Here is a 16,973-nt window from a genome sequence, read left to right as displayed (position 1 = left end):
GGAAGTGCACACAGGAAGTTTGGAGATACAAGGGACTGCAGATGGGCAGAATCTGGAGCTGCACATAATCTGCCTGAGAAACTCAGAGGGCCAAGCAACATCTGTGGGGTGTGGGGGAAGGAACTGTCAAAGTTTCAGGTCAGAACTCTGCATCAGGATTCACACAAAAAGCTTACTAGTTGGGAACCACAGGTCTAGAATGAATGAGGATTTCAAAGATTAGTAAAACTTAATATTGGAGGAATTGGTGGAACTGAAAGCTGATAAATTCCCAGGACGTGATGACCTGTATACTAGCCTTTGAGGAGTTGGGTTGAGGTAATACAGACACTAGTTGTCATCTTCCAAAATTATTTTGATTCTAGAATGGTTCCCACAAATTTAAAGGTAACAACAGCAGGGAAGGTGGGAGAAAATACAAACTTATAGACCAATCAGTAGCCATCAGTAGTAGGGAAATGCTGGAATCTATTATGAAGGAAATGGTGAAAGGATTTGTAGAACATAATGATAGGAATGAGGAGAGTTAACAGATTTGTGAAAGGAAAATCAAATCTGACTTGCCTGAATGTAGTAACGAGCAGTACAGCTGAGTTTAAACCAATTTATGTGGGGTTCTTTTGGAATTTTGGGGAAATTTTAGTAATTACACGAGATTATTAAGCAAAGTTGGAGGACAGAGTATTGAGATTAGGATACTGGTGTAGATAAGTGATTAATTTCCCAGACAGAAAACAGAGTAAACATAAATGGGTCATTTGTAAATTAGAAGGTTGTGAATAAGGGGGCACTGTATGGATTTTTACTGGAGTCATATCTGTTCCCATCCTATGTAAGTATTTGTATGAGAGGAATTATGTGTAATTCATCTAAAATTGTTAATGATATGAAGCTCAGTGGCAGTGTGGGCTGTGACCTATCACCGGGAGAAATAACTGAAAAAAGTTACATGAACATTAACCCGTTATTGGACACTGATCTAATATTGTACTAACATCTTCATGTTATGTTACAGCCTGTCCTGATAAGAAATGGGGCACATCATGTGATAAAACATGCCCTGATTGTCTGAATGGAGGGATCTGTCACGAAGGTACTGGGGAATGTATCTGTGGACCAGGCTACACAGGAGAAAATTGTCAATTTGGTAAGAAAACAGATGATTACTATTGAGCAGCACTCTTATTTCACAAATCAGGCATCCTTGTGGAACTGAATTACCGACTTTTGTATCACACCATTCTTCGAATGAAATTTATGTTATATATATATCTCTATATCTATATCCGTTAGTCTTATGAGACCATGGATTTGCACCTTGGAAGGTTTCCAGGGCGCAGGCCTGGGCAAGGTTGTATGGAAGACCGGCAGTTGCCCATACTGCAAGTCTCCCCTCTCCACGACACCAACGTTGTCCAAGGGAAGGGCACTAGGGCCATTACAGCTTGGCACCAGTGTCGTCACAGAGCAATGTGTGGTTAAGTGCCTTGCTCAAGGACACAACACGCTGCCTCAGCCAAGGCTCGAACTAGCGATCTTCAGATCACTAGACGAACGCCTTAACCACTTGGCCACGCTTTATGGTGATTTAATTAACTTACTTGAAGCTCAGACCCTGACACCCACAGAGTAACAAAAGTAACAGCATAACAAAAGCTGTGCTTTGGAACCATCTGGGATGGGAGCTCCAATGACCTGGATCGAAAATGTTGCAGACCGCTGTAGGCTCAGCCAGCGCCATCGAGGACATCTTCAAAAGCCAGTACCTCAGGAAGACAGCATCTATTATTGAGAACCCTCACCATCCAGGACATGATTTCTTCTGACTGCTGCCGCCAGGGAGGAGGTAGAGGAGCCTGATGATGTACATCTGCCATTTTAGGAACAGCTGCTTCTCCTTCACCATAAGGTTTCTGATTTCTCCATGAACCTGTGAACATTATTTGCTCTCTTTTCGCACTACTTATTAATTTGTATATTTAAAATGATAACTTGTAATTTTTTTATGTATTGCACTGTACTGCAGCCGCAAGACAACAAACTTCACGACATATGTCAGTGATAATAAACCTGATTCAGATTCATCTAAAGCAGCATTGTCCAGCAGAATTCATTCACTAACCATGGGTATGGCTATTTCAAGGTTCAAAGTAAAATTTATTATCAGAGTACATGCTGTACATGTCACCCTGACATTCTTTGTCCTGCGGGCATACTTCTATCGAACAGTAACTTTAAACAGGATCAATGAACAACAAAATGTGCAAATGCAGATATAAACATGTAGCAATAAATAATGAGAGAATGAAATAATAAGATAAAGAGTCCTTCAAGTGAGATCATTGATTGTGGGACCACCAGAAATAGAATGAGTGTAGTTATCCTCTTTTGTTAAAGAGTCCGATGGCAAATTTCACATGCTATTTTAGGTAAATTGGTTCACCCTTACCTGTGGCTATTTTAACCACAGGTGCTCTGCTGATTTCAGTAGAAACTTCCCTGCACACTGTATGTGTATCATTCAGCAAATATCTATCACCATTCAATAAGCGAAGAATGTAAAGAACTTCAGATGAATAAAAAGAATTGCTGACCGTTTTTGTCATACAATTTTCTCTTATGTAAAGCTGCATTCAAACACCATAAAAGTGTATTGGGATCTCATGGCCAGTGATGCCTGTTAGTTGTATGGTATTTATTAATCAGAAATGCTATTTTGCATACCGGGATTTCCAGATCATTACCTGTGACTATCAACTAATATCTTGCTTAACACAGAACTAAAATGTAAAATCATGAAGTTTAAAGTTTACAAGTTTAAAACTTTCATTAACTCTGCAGTTCAAATTATAATAACCACACCAACACAATATTACACAAAACTTGTTTAGTAAGCACGCACTCAGTGGCTGTTTTATTAGATACCTCCTATACCAATAAAGTGCTACTGAGTGTATGTTCATGGTCTTCTGCTGCTGTAGCCCATCCACTTCAAGGCTTGACATGTTTTGTGTTCGGAGACGGTCTTTTGTGCACCAATGTTATATTGTGTGATTATTTGAGTTACTGTCACCTTCCTGTCAGTTTGAACTAGTTTGGCCATTTTCCTCTAACCTCTCTCATTACTAGGCATTCTCACCCACAGAACTGCAACTCACTGGTTGTTTTGTTTTTGTTTTTCACACCATTCTCTGTAAACTCTAGATCAGGGGATCCCAACCTGGGCTCCACAGAGCCCTTGCCTAATGGAATTGGACCACGGCATAAAAAAAGGTTAGGAACCCCTGCTCTAGATACTATTGTGCATGAAAATCCCAGGAGATCAGTTTTTTTGAGGTGAACAAATCATTCCACGGTCAAAGTCACTTTGATCATATTTCTTCCCCATTCTGATGTTTGGTCTGAACAACAAGTGAACCTCTTGACCATGTCTGCATGCTTTTATGCATTGAGTTGCTGCCACATGATTGGCTGATTAGATACTTGCATTAATGAGCAAGTACCCAATAGTAGTTTAGGTTTAATGAATAAGAGATGGGTCACATAAGCAAAGTTTCAAAGGGCAAGATGGAGGATGGGAGAGAAATCAGAATTAGAATCAGGTTTATTATCACAGGCACATGTCATGAAATCTGTTATTTTACAGTGGCAGTACAGTGCAATACATAAAATATATTATAAATTACAATAATAAATATATACTGTTTTAAAAGATTAAACAAGTAGTGCAAAATGAGAGCAAAAATAAAAAGGTAGTGTTCAAGGGTTTATTGCCTGTTCAAACATCTGATTGCTAAGGGGAAGAAGCTGTTCCTAAACTGTTGAATGTGTGTCTTCAGGTTCCTGGACCACTCCTCTGATAGTAAGGAGAAGAGGGCATGTCCTGGGTCGTAGGGATTCTTGATGATGGATGCTGCCTCAGATCAAATAGGTACTTAGGTTCAGGAAAGGAGTAGGGCAAGCCTGGGGTGGGGGGGCTATTTGGCTTGATAGGGATGGGGTGGTATGGGTGCAGATGAATATGGATCTGAGTGCCTGTGACAGAAATGTCTCCAGCTTCTTGGAAACTGCTGTTAAAAGGAGAGGGTGGATTGACAGAGAGGAATATATAAGAACATGGTTGTTAATATGCAAAAGGAGTTATGTTATCCTTGCTATGCAGAATGTATTTGTAAGATGAAGGAGAATGGTAATGACAGATGATGTCTCTAAGTATGATCCGAGGAGAAATAAGCCAATTTGTGGTCAAGAACAGCTAAGTGTGCACTTTGCAAATTTGGGTGGAATGAACAGAGGTGACAGTGAGAGATGGAGAAGTGAGAGCTAAGAGAGAAGGCAAGGGGTGATGCATTAAGGTTTGATTGGCTTGACAGCATCAAAGGTGGAGATAACAGAGCAAATTAACATTTGTGGTTGCATTAGGACAAAAAAACTTAGAACATTACACCACAGTACATGCCCTAAGGCCCACAATGTTGTGCCGATCTTTTAAATTCCTCTAACAGCAATCTATCCTGTCCTTTCCACACATAAACGTCTATTTTTCTATTATCCATGTCCCTAAGAGTTTAATGGCCCTAATGTACCTGCCTCTACCACTACCCCAGGAAGCGTGTTCTACTCACCCATCACTTTGTGTAAAAATAAATAAGTAAAATAAAAATAAAAACTTACCTCTGACATCTCTCCTATACTTCCCTCCAACCACCTTCAAATTATGTCCCCTCATATTAGCCATTTCTGCCCTGGGAAAAAGTCTTTGGCTCTCCACTTGATCTATGCCTATTATAATCTCACACATCTCTATCAAGCCAACCCTTATCCAAAGAGAAAAACCCTAGCTCACCCAAACTATCTTCCCAAGATGCTATCTAATCCAGAATTTGGAATTGTGATTGATCTTATAAAAGCTCATCTTGTGCGCTGGACTAAAGATGGTCAGATTCTCAGCAATCCATCTGTTTTTGTTTTAGTCTGCGAAGAAGGAAAATTTGGTCGCAATTGCCAAGAGGAGTGTACACCTCAAAAGCGCTGCAGTGGTTACAGGTTCTGTCTGCCCGATCCCTATGGCTGCTCTTGTGCTGCAGGTTGGCACGGGAAGAAATGCAATGAAGGTAGGTGCAGAAAATAATGTTCACTTTACCAAAGTGCCGTGAAGTTTGTTATGCAGTGGAAGAAAGAAATATGATACTGAAGTGCTAAATTTCAGGTCAAGAAAACTGGGAGGGTGAAGTCTCAGGATTGTATAAAGCTGTAACAAACAAAATCTTTGCCTGATTGATCCAATGTATGATCCAAAGTTAAGCATGCACTCAAGGCATTGATGACAGCGATAAGCAAACAAAGAACCCTACCTGGCACCTTTCAGATTATTGTGGGGGGCTTCAATCAGGCTTGCTCAAAGAAATCTCTGGCCAATTATCATTCACATACCATCTGCAGCACCAATGGTCCCCACAGACCTGACCACTACTATACTACGATAAGGAATGCCTACCGTTCCATGTCCAGGCCTCATTGCAGAAAATTTGATAACTTAGCTGTCCTCCTACCTGCATGCAGGCAGAGGCTAAAGAGCAAGGGCCCCAGAAGTAAGGACAATGAAGAGGTGGTCACAGGAGGCAGAGGAGCAGCTATGGGATTGCTTCGAGTCCGTTGACAGGACCATGTTCACAGACTCGTCAGAGGAGCTGAATGAAGATGCCACAGTTGTCACAGACTTTGTAAACTCAGTCATGGATGAGTGTCTCTCCACAAAATCATTTAGTCTTTCCCAACCAGAAAAACTGGATGAACCAAGAGATATAGAACATAGAATAGTACAGCACAGTACAGGCCCTTTGGCCCACAATGTTGTGCTGACCCTTAAACCCCGCCTCCCATATAAACCCCCAAATTAAATTCCTCTATATACCTGTCTAGTAGTTTCTTAAATTTCACTAGTGTATCTACCTCCGTCACTGACTCAGGCAGTGCACTCTACGCACCAACCACTCTCTGAGTGAAAAACCTTCCTCTAATATCCCCCTTGAACTTCCCCCCCCCCCCACCTTACCTTAAATCCATGTCCTCTTGTATTGAGCAGTGGTGCCCTGGGGAAGAGGTGCTGGCTGTCCACTCTATCTATTCCTCTTAATATCTTGTACACCTCTGTCAAGTCTCCTCTCATCCTCCTTCTCTCCAAAGAGTAAAGCCCTAAATCTCTGATCATAATGCATACTCTCTAAACCAGGCAGCATTCTGGTAAATCTCCTCTGTATCCTTTCCAATGCTTCCACATCCTTCCTATAGTGAGGCAACCAGAACTGTGTCCACTTGGAGTATGGCCTAACCAGAGGGCCAGATCAATGGCATTCAGGTCTGGCAACTAAATAAAGTACAAGAGATCCAGGTATGACCTCCAGAAAACCATCTCACATGTGAAGTGACAATTCCATATGAAACTGGAATCACAGATAATGCTCGACAACTGTGGTAAGGCTTTAATGCTATCACCTCCTACAAAGTAAAACTAAGCAGCATGTAGTCTGAGACATCAAGGTTTTGCTCTTAGATAAGCTCAGTGCCTTGTGTTCAAGATTCAAGATTTAAGATTGTTTAACGTCCTTTCCTGTACACGAGTAAAGGAGAACTTGGAGTACTGTAACACAGGTCTGTGTCCAAAGCCCCCTCCTTTATTCCCTGTACACCCATGATTGTGTCGCCACCCACAGTTCCAATTTGCTAATTAAATTTGCTGACGACACTACACTGATAATCTCAAATAATAATGAGGCAGCCTACAAAGAAGAAGTCATCACCCTGACACAGTGATGTCAAGAAAACGACCTCTCCCTCAATGTCACAAAAACAAAGGAGCTGGTTGTGGTCTACAGGAAGAATGGAGACAGACTAACCCCTATTGACATCAATAGGTCTGGGGTTGAGAGAGTGAACAGGTTTAAGTTCCTTGGCATAAACATCACTGAGGATCTCACATGGTCTGTACATACCGGCTGTCTGGTGAAAAAGGCACAACAGTGCCTCTTTCACCTCAGATGGTTGAAGAAATTTGGTATGGGCCCCCAAATCCTAAGGACTTTCTACGGGGGCACAATTGAGAGCATCCTGACTGGCTACATCAGTTCCTAGTAAGGGAACTGTACTTCCCTTAAACGCAGGACTCTGCAGAGAGTGGTGTGGACTGCCCAGAGCATCTGTAGATGTGAACTTCCCACTATTCAGGACATTTATAAAGACGGGTGTGTAAAAATGGCCCAAAGGATCATTGGAGACCCAAATCACCCCAACCACAAACTGTTCCAGCTGCTACCATCCGGGAAGCGGTACCGCAGCATAAAAGCCAGAACCAACAGGCTCCGGGACAGCTTCTTCCACCAGGACATCTGGCTGACACAACTGTATTTCTGTTATATTGATTGTCCTGTTATACGTACTATTTATTATAAATTAGTATGAATTGCACTTTTAGACAGAGATGTAACAAAAATTTTTACTCCTTGTGTATGTGAAGGATGTAAGTAATAAAGTCAATTCAACTCAATTGTTACTCCAGATGAATAACAATAATAATAAAATCTACAATAAATATAAAAGATAGCTGATATACATAAATTGATTGTATGTCCATAAAGTAATGTTAGGCTGCACCTAAGGCGGCTCGCAGCAAATAATAAAACAGTGGAAGAGGTGCTGATCAGTCTTACTGCTTGGGGAAAGTCACTGTTTCTGAGTCTGGTGGTCCTGGCGTGGATGCTACGTAGCTTCCTCCTCGATGGAGTAGGTCAAGCGCTCCATGAGCAGGGCGTGTGTTATCCTTCGTGATGTTACTGGCAGTTTTCCAGCACCTTGACGACAGGTAGGCTGATGCCAGAGATGTGCTATAGAGCCTTCCTGTCTGCCGCAGTGCAGTTTCCATACCAGGTAGTGGTTCAGCTTGTCAGGATGCTCTCTGCTGCGTATCTGTAGAATGATGGGAGTACGGATGTGCTCTTTTTAGCCTCCTCAGAAAGCAGAGGCATTGGTTAGCCTTGTTGACTGTGTAGTTTGTGTTCTGGGACTCTAAGAGGTTGTGTGTGATGTTCACTCTCGGGAGATTGAAACTGCTTACAGTTTCCACTGCTGTGCCACCAATGTAAAGGGGGGAGCATGTAAGTGTTGCGAGTTCTCTTGAAGTCTATAACCTTCCCCCTTGTCTTGCTGACCTTAAGGAAAAGCTTATTTACCTGCCACCAGGCCTCACTTTGGCCAATACAACATGGAGACATCTTTACAAACTCCTACAGCCCCTGGTGACCCTGTAACTTCAGGCTGATGTGAGAACATCCTTCACAAGGGTGAACCCACGGAATGTGCCTGGCTCAGATGGATTGCCTGACTGGGTACCCTGAAGACAGGCTGACCAACTGGCTGGAGTGTTCACCGATATCTTTAACCTCTTTGAACACTTAAGAAAGAAACCAGGATGACTAAAAGAAGGCATGAGGTTGCTCTAGCAGACAGGGTGAAGGAGAATACTAAAGGATTCTGCAGATATGTTAAGAGCAAAAGGATTGAAAGCTCAGAATAGTAATCCATGTGTGGAGCCAAACAGATGGGGGGGGGGTCTTAAATGAATTTTTTGCATTTCTATTACTCGGCAGACCAATACAGTCTATAAAAGTGAGGTAAGATGACATCAACTTCATGGACTCTATACAGATTACAGAGGAGGAGGTGTTTGCTACCCTGAGGTAAATCAGGGTGGATAAATCCCCAGGACCTGACAAGGTGTTCTCTCGGTACCTACAGGAGGCAAGTGCAGAAATTGCCAGGACCCTAGCAGAGATATTTAAAGTATAATTAGCAACAGGAGAGGTGCCGGAAGATTGGAGGATAGCTAATGCCGTTCCACTGTTTTAAAAAAAGCTCTAAGCATATACCAGGAAATTATAAGCTGGTGAGTTTGACATCAGTTATGAGAAAGTTACTGAAATGCTTTCTTAGGAGCCGGATACATAGGTATTTAGGTAGACATGGACTGATTAAGGATTGTCAGCATAGCTTTGAGCATGTTAGGTCAAATCTAACCAACCATTTTTTTTTTGAAAAACCAAGTTTTTCAAGGAAGTTACCAGAAAGAGGATGGAGGCAAGGCAGTGGATGTTGTCTACATGGACTTTAGTAATGCACTTGACAAGGTCCTGAGGAGGCTGGTCAAGAAGATTCAGTTGCTCGGCATTCAGGATGAGGAAGTAAATTGGATTAGACATTGGCTCCAACAAGTCGACAAGTGGAAGGGGAGACACGAGAAACTGCTGCTGCTGGACTCTGGATCAGAAAACAAACCTCTGGAGGAGCTCAGCGGATCAGGCAATGTCTGTGAAGAGAAATAGGCAGTCACTAGGCACTTGGTGTTGTGGATAGTCTGGAGGGTTGTCAAAGGTTACAGCATGACATCGATAGGATGCAGAACTGGGCTGAGAAGTGGCAGATGGACTTCATCCCAGATAAGTGTGAAGTGGTTCATTTTGGTAGGTCAAATTTTAAGACAGAATATAGTATTAATAATGAGACTCTTGCCAGTGTGGAGGATCAGCGAGATCTTGGGGTCTGTGTCCACAGGACACTCAAAGCTGCTGCACAGGTTGACAGTGTTGTTAAGAAGGCGTATGGTGTGTTGGCATTCATCATACATGGGATTGAGTTCACGAGCTGTGAGGTAATGTTACAGCTACATAGGACCTTAGTTAGACCCTACTTGGAGTACTGTGTTCAGTTCTGGTCACATCATTACAGGAAGAATATGGATACTATAGAGAAAGTGCAGAGGAGGTTTACAAGGATGTTGCCTGGCTTGGAGAGCATGTCTTACGAGAATAGGTTGAGTGAACTTGGCCTTTTCTCCTTGGAGCGACGGAGGATGAGAGGTGACCTGATAGAGGTGTATAAGATGATGAGAGGCATTGATCATGTGGATAACCAGAGGCTGTTTCCCAGAGCTGAAATGGCTAACATGAGCGGGGGGCATAGCTTTAAGGTGCTTGAAGGTAGATGGAAGGGGATGTCAGAGGTAAGTTTTTCACATGGAGAGTGGTGGGTGCGTGGAATGCACTGCCAGCAAAGGTGGTAGAAGCAGATACAATAGGGTCTTTTAAGAGATTCATAAATAGGTACATGGAGCTTAAAAAAATAGAGGGCTATGTGCTAGGGAAATTCTAGACATTTTCTAGAGTAGGTTACATAGATGGCACAACATTGTGGGCTGAAGGATCTGTTATGTGCTGTAGATTTCTGTGTTTCTATGATATTTTATGCTGATATCCTTCACCTGGACTACAAGCTAGAGGGAAGATGGCGAGTATAGGTGGTGAGGAGGCAGGGTGATCCAAGAGCTGGCAAGTGGTAGGCAGATCCATGTAAGGAGGAAAGATAGATGAAGGAGAGAAGAGTGGAAAGAGTGACAGAGTCTGGGGTGTAGTAGACGGAGGCAACAAAGGACTGTGAATAATGAAATCTGATGGGAAAGAAAGTTGGGGAATGAAACCAACTAAGGGAAGTGGGGTGGGCAGATGGGCACAGCAGGGGGGAGAGAGGCCCAGTGAAAGGATTGTGGCTCATGGACAGATGGAGTGGGCGAAAGGGGGGATCCAGGTGCTAGTAGGAGGGTGAGTGAAGGAGGAATTTGGTAGATCAGGAGGAGAGAGAAAGGGGACAGAGTGGCTAAAATTGGAGGGGCTGTGATGAGGGCAGTAGGTTAGGCATGCTTCAGCTTGCCTTGTTATTTAGACATAGTCCATAAGACATAGGAGCAGAATTAGACCAATCAGCCTATTGAGTCTTCTCGACCGTTTGATCATGACTGTTTTATTTTCCCCCTCAACCCCAATTTCCTACCTCCCCCCCATCCCGTAACTTTTGTTGCCCTTGCTAATTAAGAAACTATCAAACTCCACTTTAAATATACCCAATGACTTGGCCTCCACAGCCACCTGCAGAAATGAATTCCTCAGATTCACCATCCTCTGGCTCAAGAAAATTCACTTCATCTCCGTTCGACAGAGGCATCCTATGTTCTGAGGCTGTGCCCTCTGATTCTAGGCTCCCCCACTATTGAAAACATCAATATTTGATGGGCTTCAGTGAGCTCCCTCTCTCCCCACTCCCCGGTTTGTGCCAAATGCAGGTGAAGCATTCACTGGCCGATCGGACTACTTTTTCCCTTTGAACTGTGGGTCTGCCTGTTCCGCAGGGCACACGAACAAAGGCCAAGTAAGTTCCGACTCAAAATAGAGCTTTGTCCTTGCATCGAGTGTGGAACTTCTGATCTAATATCTGACTGTGGTACAAATGCTAATATTCTTATTTGCATAGATGCAAAATGAATCGGCAAGGTACATTTGCCCAAATCCTCTGGAAAGGAACCATGTCTGCAGAGGAGAGTGTAGTGAAAGCCAAACTTTCATTCATTAGGGGTTTGATAAGAATAATAGTAACATATCATATCAGGAAAAGAGCAAAATGCTGCCTGGTATTCAAGCCAACTTTTTGCATAAAGTTAGCTATCAAGTGTTGGCACCTTATGTGTGTAACCTCTCCAAAGCTGTCTGGTGAGTCTAGTTTGAAAACCTGTTTACTCAGCCTCAGTGAATGTTAAATGCCAAGAATGTCGATTAGTTTTTCAAATGAGAAACTAAACTGGGGCTACATCTGTTCTCTCAGGTGGATATTAAAGATCCCATCACTGTTTTCAAGAGTGATCACTGGTGTTCTGGCCAATATTCATCCCTCAATCAGTATTCAAGACTGTGTATTGTCATTCTTAGTGCACAAGTGTAAAGGAGAACAAAAGGATTGTTACTCTGGATCTGATGCAACACAATGAGCATTAAAATTCATTAAAAAAAAACAAGAAGAAAATACAGGTATAAAAGCAATCCAATAAAACATAACGAACAAGGAATTGTTTCAGTGTGGCCATATATACATAAGGTGTGTGTGTGTGTATATATATATATAATATGTGTGTGTGTGTACACACACACACGCACACATGGTTGATAGTGCGATCTTTCAAGTTGAGATAATGTTCTCCAAAGGGTGCAGGGTGCAGGGTGGATATGTGTAAGTGGTGGCTGTGATTGGTGGTTGATAATAATGGACATAAGGAGGAAGGCAGCAAAAAGGAAATTATATAGACCAGTTAGCCCGACCTCAGTGGTTGGGAAGATGTTGGAGTCAATTGTTAAGGATGAGGTTATGGAGTACTTGGTGACACAGGACAAGATAGGACAAAGTCGACGTGATTTCCTGAAGGGACAATCTTGCCTGATTAACCTGTTGGAATTCTTTGAGGAGGTTACAAGTAGGATAGATAAAGGGTATGCAGTAGATGTTGTATATTTGGACTCTCAGAAGGCCTTTGACAAGGTACCACACATAAGGCTGCTTATCAAGTTAACAGCCCATGGTATTATAGGAAAGTTACTAACATGGTGAGAGTTTTGGCTGATTGGTAGGAGGCAGAGATTGGTAATAAAAGGATCCTTGTCTGGTTGACTGCTAGTGACTAGTGGTGTTCCGCAGGGGTTGGTGTTGAGACTGCTTTTTATGCTGTATATCAATGATTTAGATGATGGATAGATGGCTTTGTTGCCAAGTTTTCAGATGATACAAAGATTGGTAGAGGGGCAGGTAGTGTTGCAGAAACAGGTAGGCTGCAGAAGGACTTGGACAGATTGGGAGAATGGGCAAGAAAGTGGCAAATGAAATGTAATGTTGGAAAATGCATGGTCATACACTTTGGTAGTAGAAATAAATGTGCAGACTATTTTCTAAACGGGAAGAAAATCCAAAAATCTTGGAGTCCTTGTGTGGTGCACCCTAAAGGTTAACTTGCAGGTTCAGTCAGTGGTGAGGAAGGCAAATTCCATGTTGGCATTTATTTCAAGAGGTCTTGAATACAAGAGCAAGGATGTGATGCTGAGGCTTTATAATGCACCCATGTTTCTCATTGTGGGTTGTCTAGGACAAGAGGGCACAGCCTCAGGGTAGAAGGGTGTCCACTTAAAACAGATGCAGAGAAATTTCTTTAGCTAGGTGATGGTGAACTTGTGGAATTTGTTACCACGTGCAGCTGTGGAGGCCAAGTTTTTTGGGTGTACTTAAGGCAGATATTGATAGGTTCCTGATTGGACACAGCATCAAAGGTTACGGGGAGAAGGCCGGGAAATGGGGTTGAGGAAGGGAAAAAATGGATCAGCCATGATTGAATGGCAGAGTGAACTCAATGGCCTAATTCTGCTCTTATGTCTCACAGTCTTATAAGGTTAGCTTATATACGTAGTCTGACTGTATGTATATAAGATGATTCTTGGTCCACAAGTGTCTGTATATAAGGTGACTCTGACAGGAAATGATGAAGTGACAAAATTTGACGTGGCAAGAGGAACTCTTCCAGATAGTTGCAGGGCATTTGTTTCAATGTGGGTCATTATCACATTGTTGTTTGTGGGAGATAGCTATGGGCATATTAGTCCATACATTTCCTTATACTGTGGATTCTGGTATTGGGACACATTGGGACCAGCACATTTTGGCCCAATTAGCCAGTTCAAAGCCATAAAAAAGACAAAATACCATTTAACTAAGTAACAATTTGTGTATTTACATGAAATACATGAGAAATTAGAACACTACCAATATCTCTACAGTACTTTAAAACTGTGTATTTGTTTCAAATAGTTAGCGACAGAGGACTTCATCTGCTGTGTTCTTTTGATTGACTTTAAGTGAACAAAATCAGTGCAAGCACCTAGTGCAGATAATGGACCACCTTCATACAATGCTTTAGACCACTGCATCCTCCAAATCTTCATTTTCATTGTACATTCAAAATTATTGTCGATACCTTCATAACTCCTAACTTACTGAAATAGTGAATTTGTTTCATTTTCACTCCTGGCTATTTCCACCATCTCCAAGCCTGAATGCTTGAAACAACAGTGAGCAAAACAGTTCTGAGTTGTCTTACTGTTTATTTCTCTCCAAGTAAAATCACTGCTTTTTGAACACAAAGAGACACTATTTAAAATCTGATCACTCTGAGCACAGTGTAGTGTACAACGGCCATGCAAATACATGTGACTGACGCTAGTTAGAAACTACAAACAAGAGAAAATCTGCAGATGTTGGAAATCCAAGCAACGTACACGAAGGGTCTCGGCCAAAACATCAACAGTGCTATTTTCCATTGATGCTGCCTGGCCTGCTGAGTTCCTCCAGCATTTTGTGTGTATTGCTAGTTAGAAACTGTTTGACAACATTCTCCTGCCCTATTTAAGGGGCATTGTGTCCCAAATTAACAAAGGGAATCCTGGTTAGTTTCTCAATTTAGTTTTTGGCCTTTAAAGTTCAAAGTCAATTTGTTATCAATGTACGTATATGTCACCGTATACAACCCTGAGATTTGTTTTCTTGTGGGTGTACTCAATAAATCCAATAAGCATAATAGAGTCAACTTTAAGAGTAGTCCCAAATAAACAGCCGGCCCTATTAACTGATTGCCCAGTTAACCGGAATCCATTACAATAGTGACCAGCAATTGGCTGTGAAGAGCAACACTCACAACACCCTGGAGGAACTCAGCAGGTCGGGCAACATTCGTGGAAAAGATCAGTCGATGTTTCAGGCCAGAACCCTTCGTCAGGACTGAAGAGGGAAGGGGCAGAGGCCCTATTAAGAAGGTGGGGGGAGAGTGGGAAGGAAAAGGCTGGTAGGTGCCAGGTGAAAAACCAGTAAGGGAAATGATAAAGGGGTGGGGGAGGGAAAACAGGGAGGTGATAGGCAGGAAAGGTGAAGAAGGAATAGGGGAAAGCACAATAGGTAGTGGAAAGAGGCGGAACCATGAGGGAGATGATAGGCAGTTGGGGGAGGGGGCAGAGTGAAACTGGGATGGGGAAGGGAGGGGGAGGGAATTACCGGAAGTTGGAGAATTCAGTGTTCATACCAAGGGGCTGGAGACTACACAGATGGTATATGAGGTGTTGTTCGTCCATCCTGAGTTTAGCCTCATCATGGCAGTAGAGGAGGTCATGTATGGATATATCCAAATGGGAATGTGAAGCAGAGTTGAAGTGGGTGGCAACCGAGAGATCCTGTCTGTTGTGGCGGACGGAGCGGAGATGTTCGACAAAACGGTCCCCCAATCTGCGTCGGGTTTCACCGATGTAGAGGAAGCTGCACCGGATGCAATAGATGACCCCAACAGACTCACAAGTGAAGTGTTGCCTCACCTGGAAGGTGGCACGAGAGGAGGTGTAGGGACAGGTGTAGTACTTGCGCTTGCAGGGATAAGTGCCGGGTGGGAGATCTGTGGGGAGGGACGTGTGGACCAGGGAGTCGCGGAGGGAAGGATCCCTGCGGAAAGCGGAGAAGGGTGGAGAGGGAAAGATGTGCTTGGTGGTGGGGTTCCCAGCACCTGCAGATTATTTTGTGTTACGAACTGGCTGTGAAAAGCTTAGTGATGTCCTGAGGGTTTTATAAGAACTGCTATTTATATACAAGTCTTCCTGAGAAGATGGAGCGAGGAGGTCTTATCCTGCATATCAAGCACATCAGTGAACTTGAAAGCATTAATCATGCAACAATGATAGGATTTCCCTTAATATACCTAAGCACCAATGTTCACTGGCCACTGGAATGGAAATGTTCAAGATAGTGTTTGTACAGCGATTCCCTCTGGCACAAACTCAAACAGAACAGAAAAGAAAAACTTCATTTTTGCAATGACAACTGCACTTTTTGAGTCTAGACAAAGAGTCTTAACCTGCCCACTGCTTTCCACCAGCATTTTTGTTTCCTGCACTGTGCAGGAGTCTGGAAGATGTCCCAGATTTCAATTCGGCTGAGAGACGCACAGCACTGCAGATGTTAGAGCAATGAGAAATCTGCTGCAGGAACTCAGTAGATCAAGCAGCATCTGTGCAGGGAAATGATTTGATCAAGTTTCAAGTCAAACCCTGCAAACGGATATTGAATTCAGTCCTAATGACGGGTCTCGGCCCGAAACACTGACTGTTAGTTCCCCTCTGGCTGACTTGCTCCATTATTTTAGGTGTTGTTTATTTAAGTCAGGTACTCTTTTTTTAATTCAGTTGTTTACTGCAAGAAGGAATTAGATTATGAGGACACTCAGTCCTCATTTATTGTCATTTAGAAGTGCATGCTTAAAAAATGATACAATGTTCCTCCAGTGATATCACAAAAAAAAACAGGACAAACCAAAGACTAACACTGACAAGACCACATAATTATAACATATAGTTACAGCAGTGCAAAACAATACCATAATTTGATGAAGAGCAGACCATGGGCATGGTAAAAAAAAGTCTCAAAGTCCCGATCGACTCCGATAGTCCCCGATAGCAGGCGGCAAAAAGGGAGAAACTCTCCCTGCCACAATCCTCCAAGCACTGACAACTGCCGATGCATGGAAGCACCCGACAGCCAACTCTGAGTCCGCCCAAAAACTTCGAGCCTCCGGCCAGCCTCCCGAGCACCATCCTCTGCTGAGCACCTTCAACCTTGCCCTGGCCGCTGAAACACGCAATTAGATTTATTAACTGTACAGGTTTAAAGTCAAAATAAATAGATTATTGAGGCACGTGCATGTCACCACGTAGTACCCTGTTATCCATTTTCTTGCAGGTATTTACAGGAAAATTAAAAAATGCAATAGTATTTATGAAAATTATACATAAAGACTGACAAACAACCAATGTGCAGAAGAAAGCGAATTGTGCAAATTAAAAATTTTTTAAACAGTTTCAATATTTCCATTTAATATCAAAAAAATGTATGCAATATACAACCTGAAATTCTTGTTCTTCACAGGCATCCATGAAAACAGGAGAGTGCCCCAAAGAATTAGAGTAACACCATTAGAACCCCAAAGCCCCCTACTTCTCCCCACCCACACATACAAGCAGCAGTAA

At 42.7% G+C, this 16,973-nt stretch overlaps 1 protein-coding gene across 4 annotated transcripts in view; it reads left to right on the top strand.

The window, feature by feature from the left end:
* tie1 (tyrosine kinase with immunoglobulin-like and EGF-like domains 1) overlaps nucleotides 1–16,973 on the top strand; it is a 107,301-nt gene that overhangs the window by 35,124 nt on the left and 55,204 nt on the right. For all 4 annotated transcript variants that reach the window (XM_063065021.1, XM_063065023.1, XM_063065022.1 and 1 more), the window contains 2 exons: nucleotides 1,016–1,147; nucleotides 4,974–5,114. In XM_063065021.1, coding sequence (XP_062921091.1) covers nucleotides 1,016–1,147; nucleotides 4,974–5,114 — 273 coding nt within the window. The remainder of the gene's footprint in view (nucleotides 1–1,015; nucleotides 1,148–4,973; nucleotides 5,115–16,973) is intronic.

This window comes from Mobula hypostoma, chromosome 12 (assembly GCF_963921235.1).
Source record: "Mobula hypostoma chromosome 12, sMobHyp1.1, whole genome shotgun sequence".
In the NCBI taxonomy this organism is placed as follows: Eukaryota; Metazoa; Chordata; class Chondrichthyes; order Myliobatiformes; family Myliobatidae; genus Mobula; species Mobula hypostoma.
This window is presented reverse-complemented; position numbering and strand designations above follow the sequence as displayed.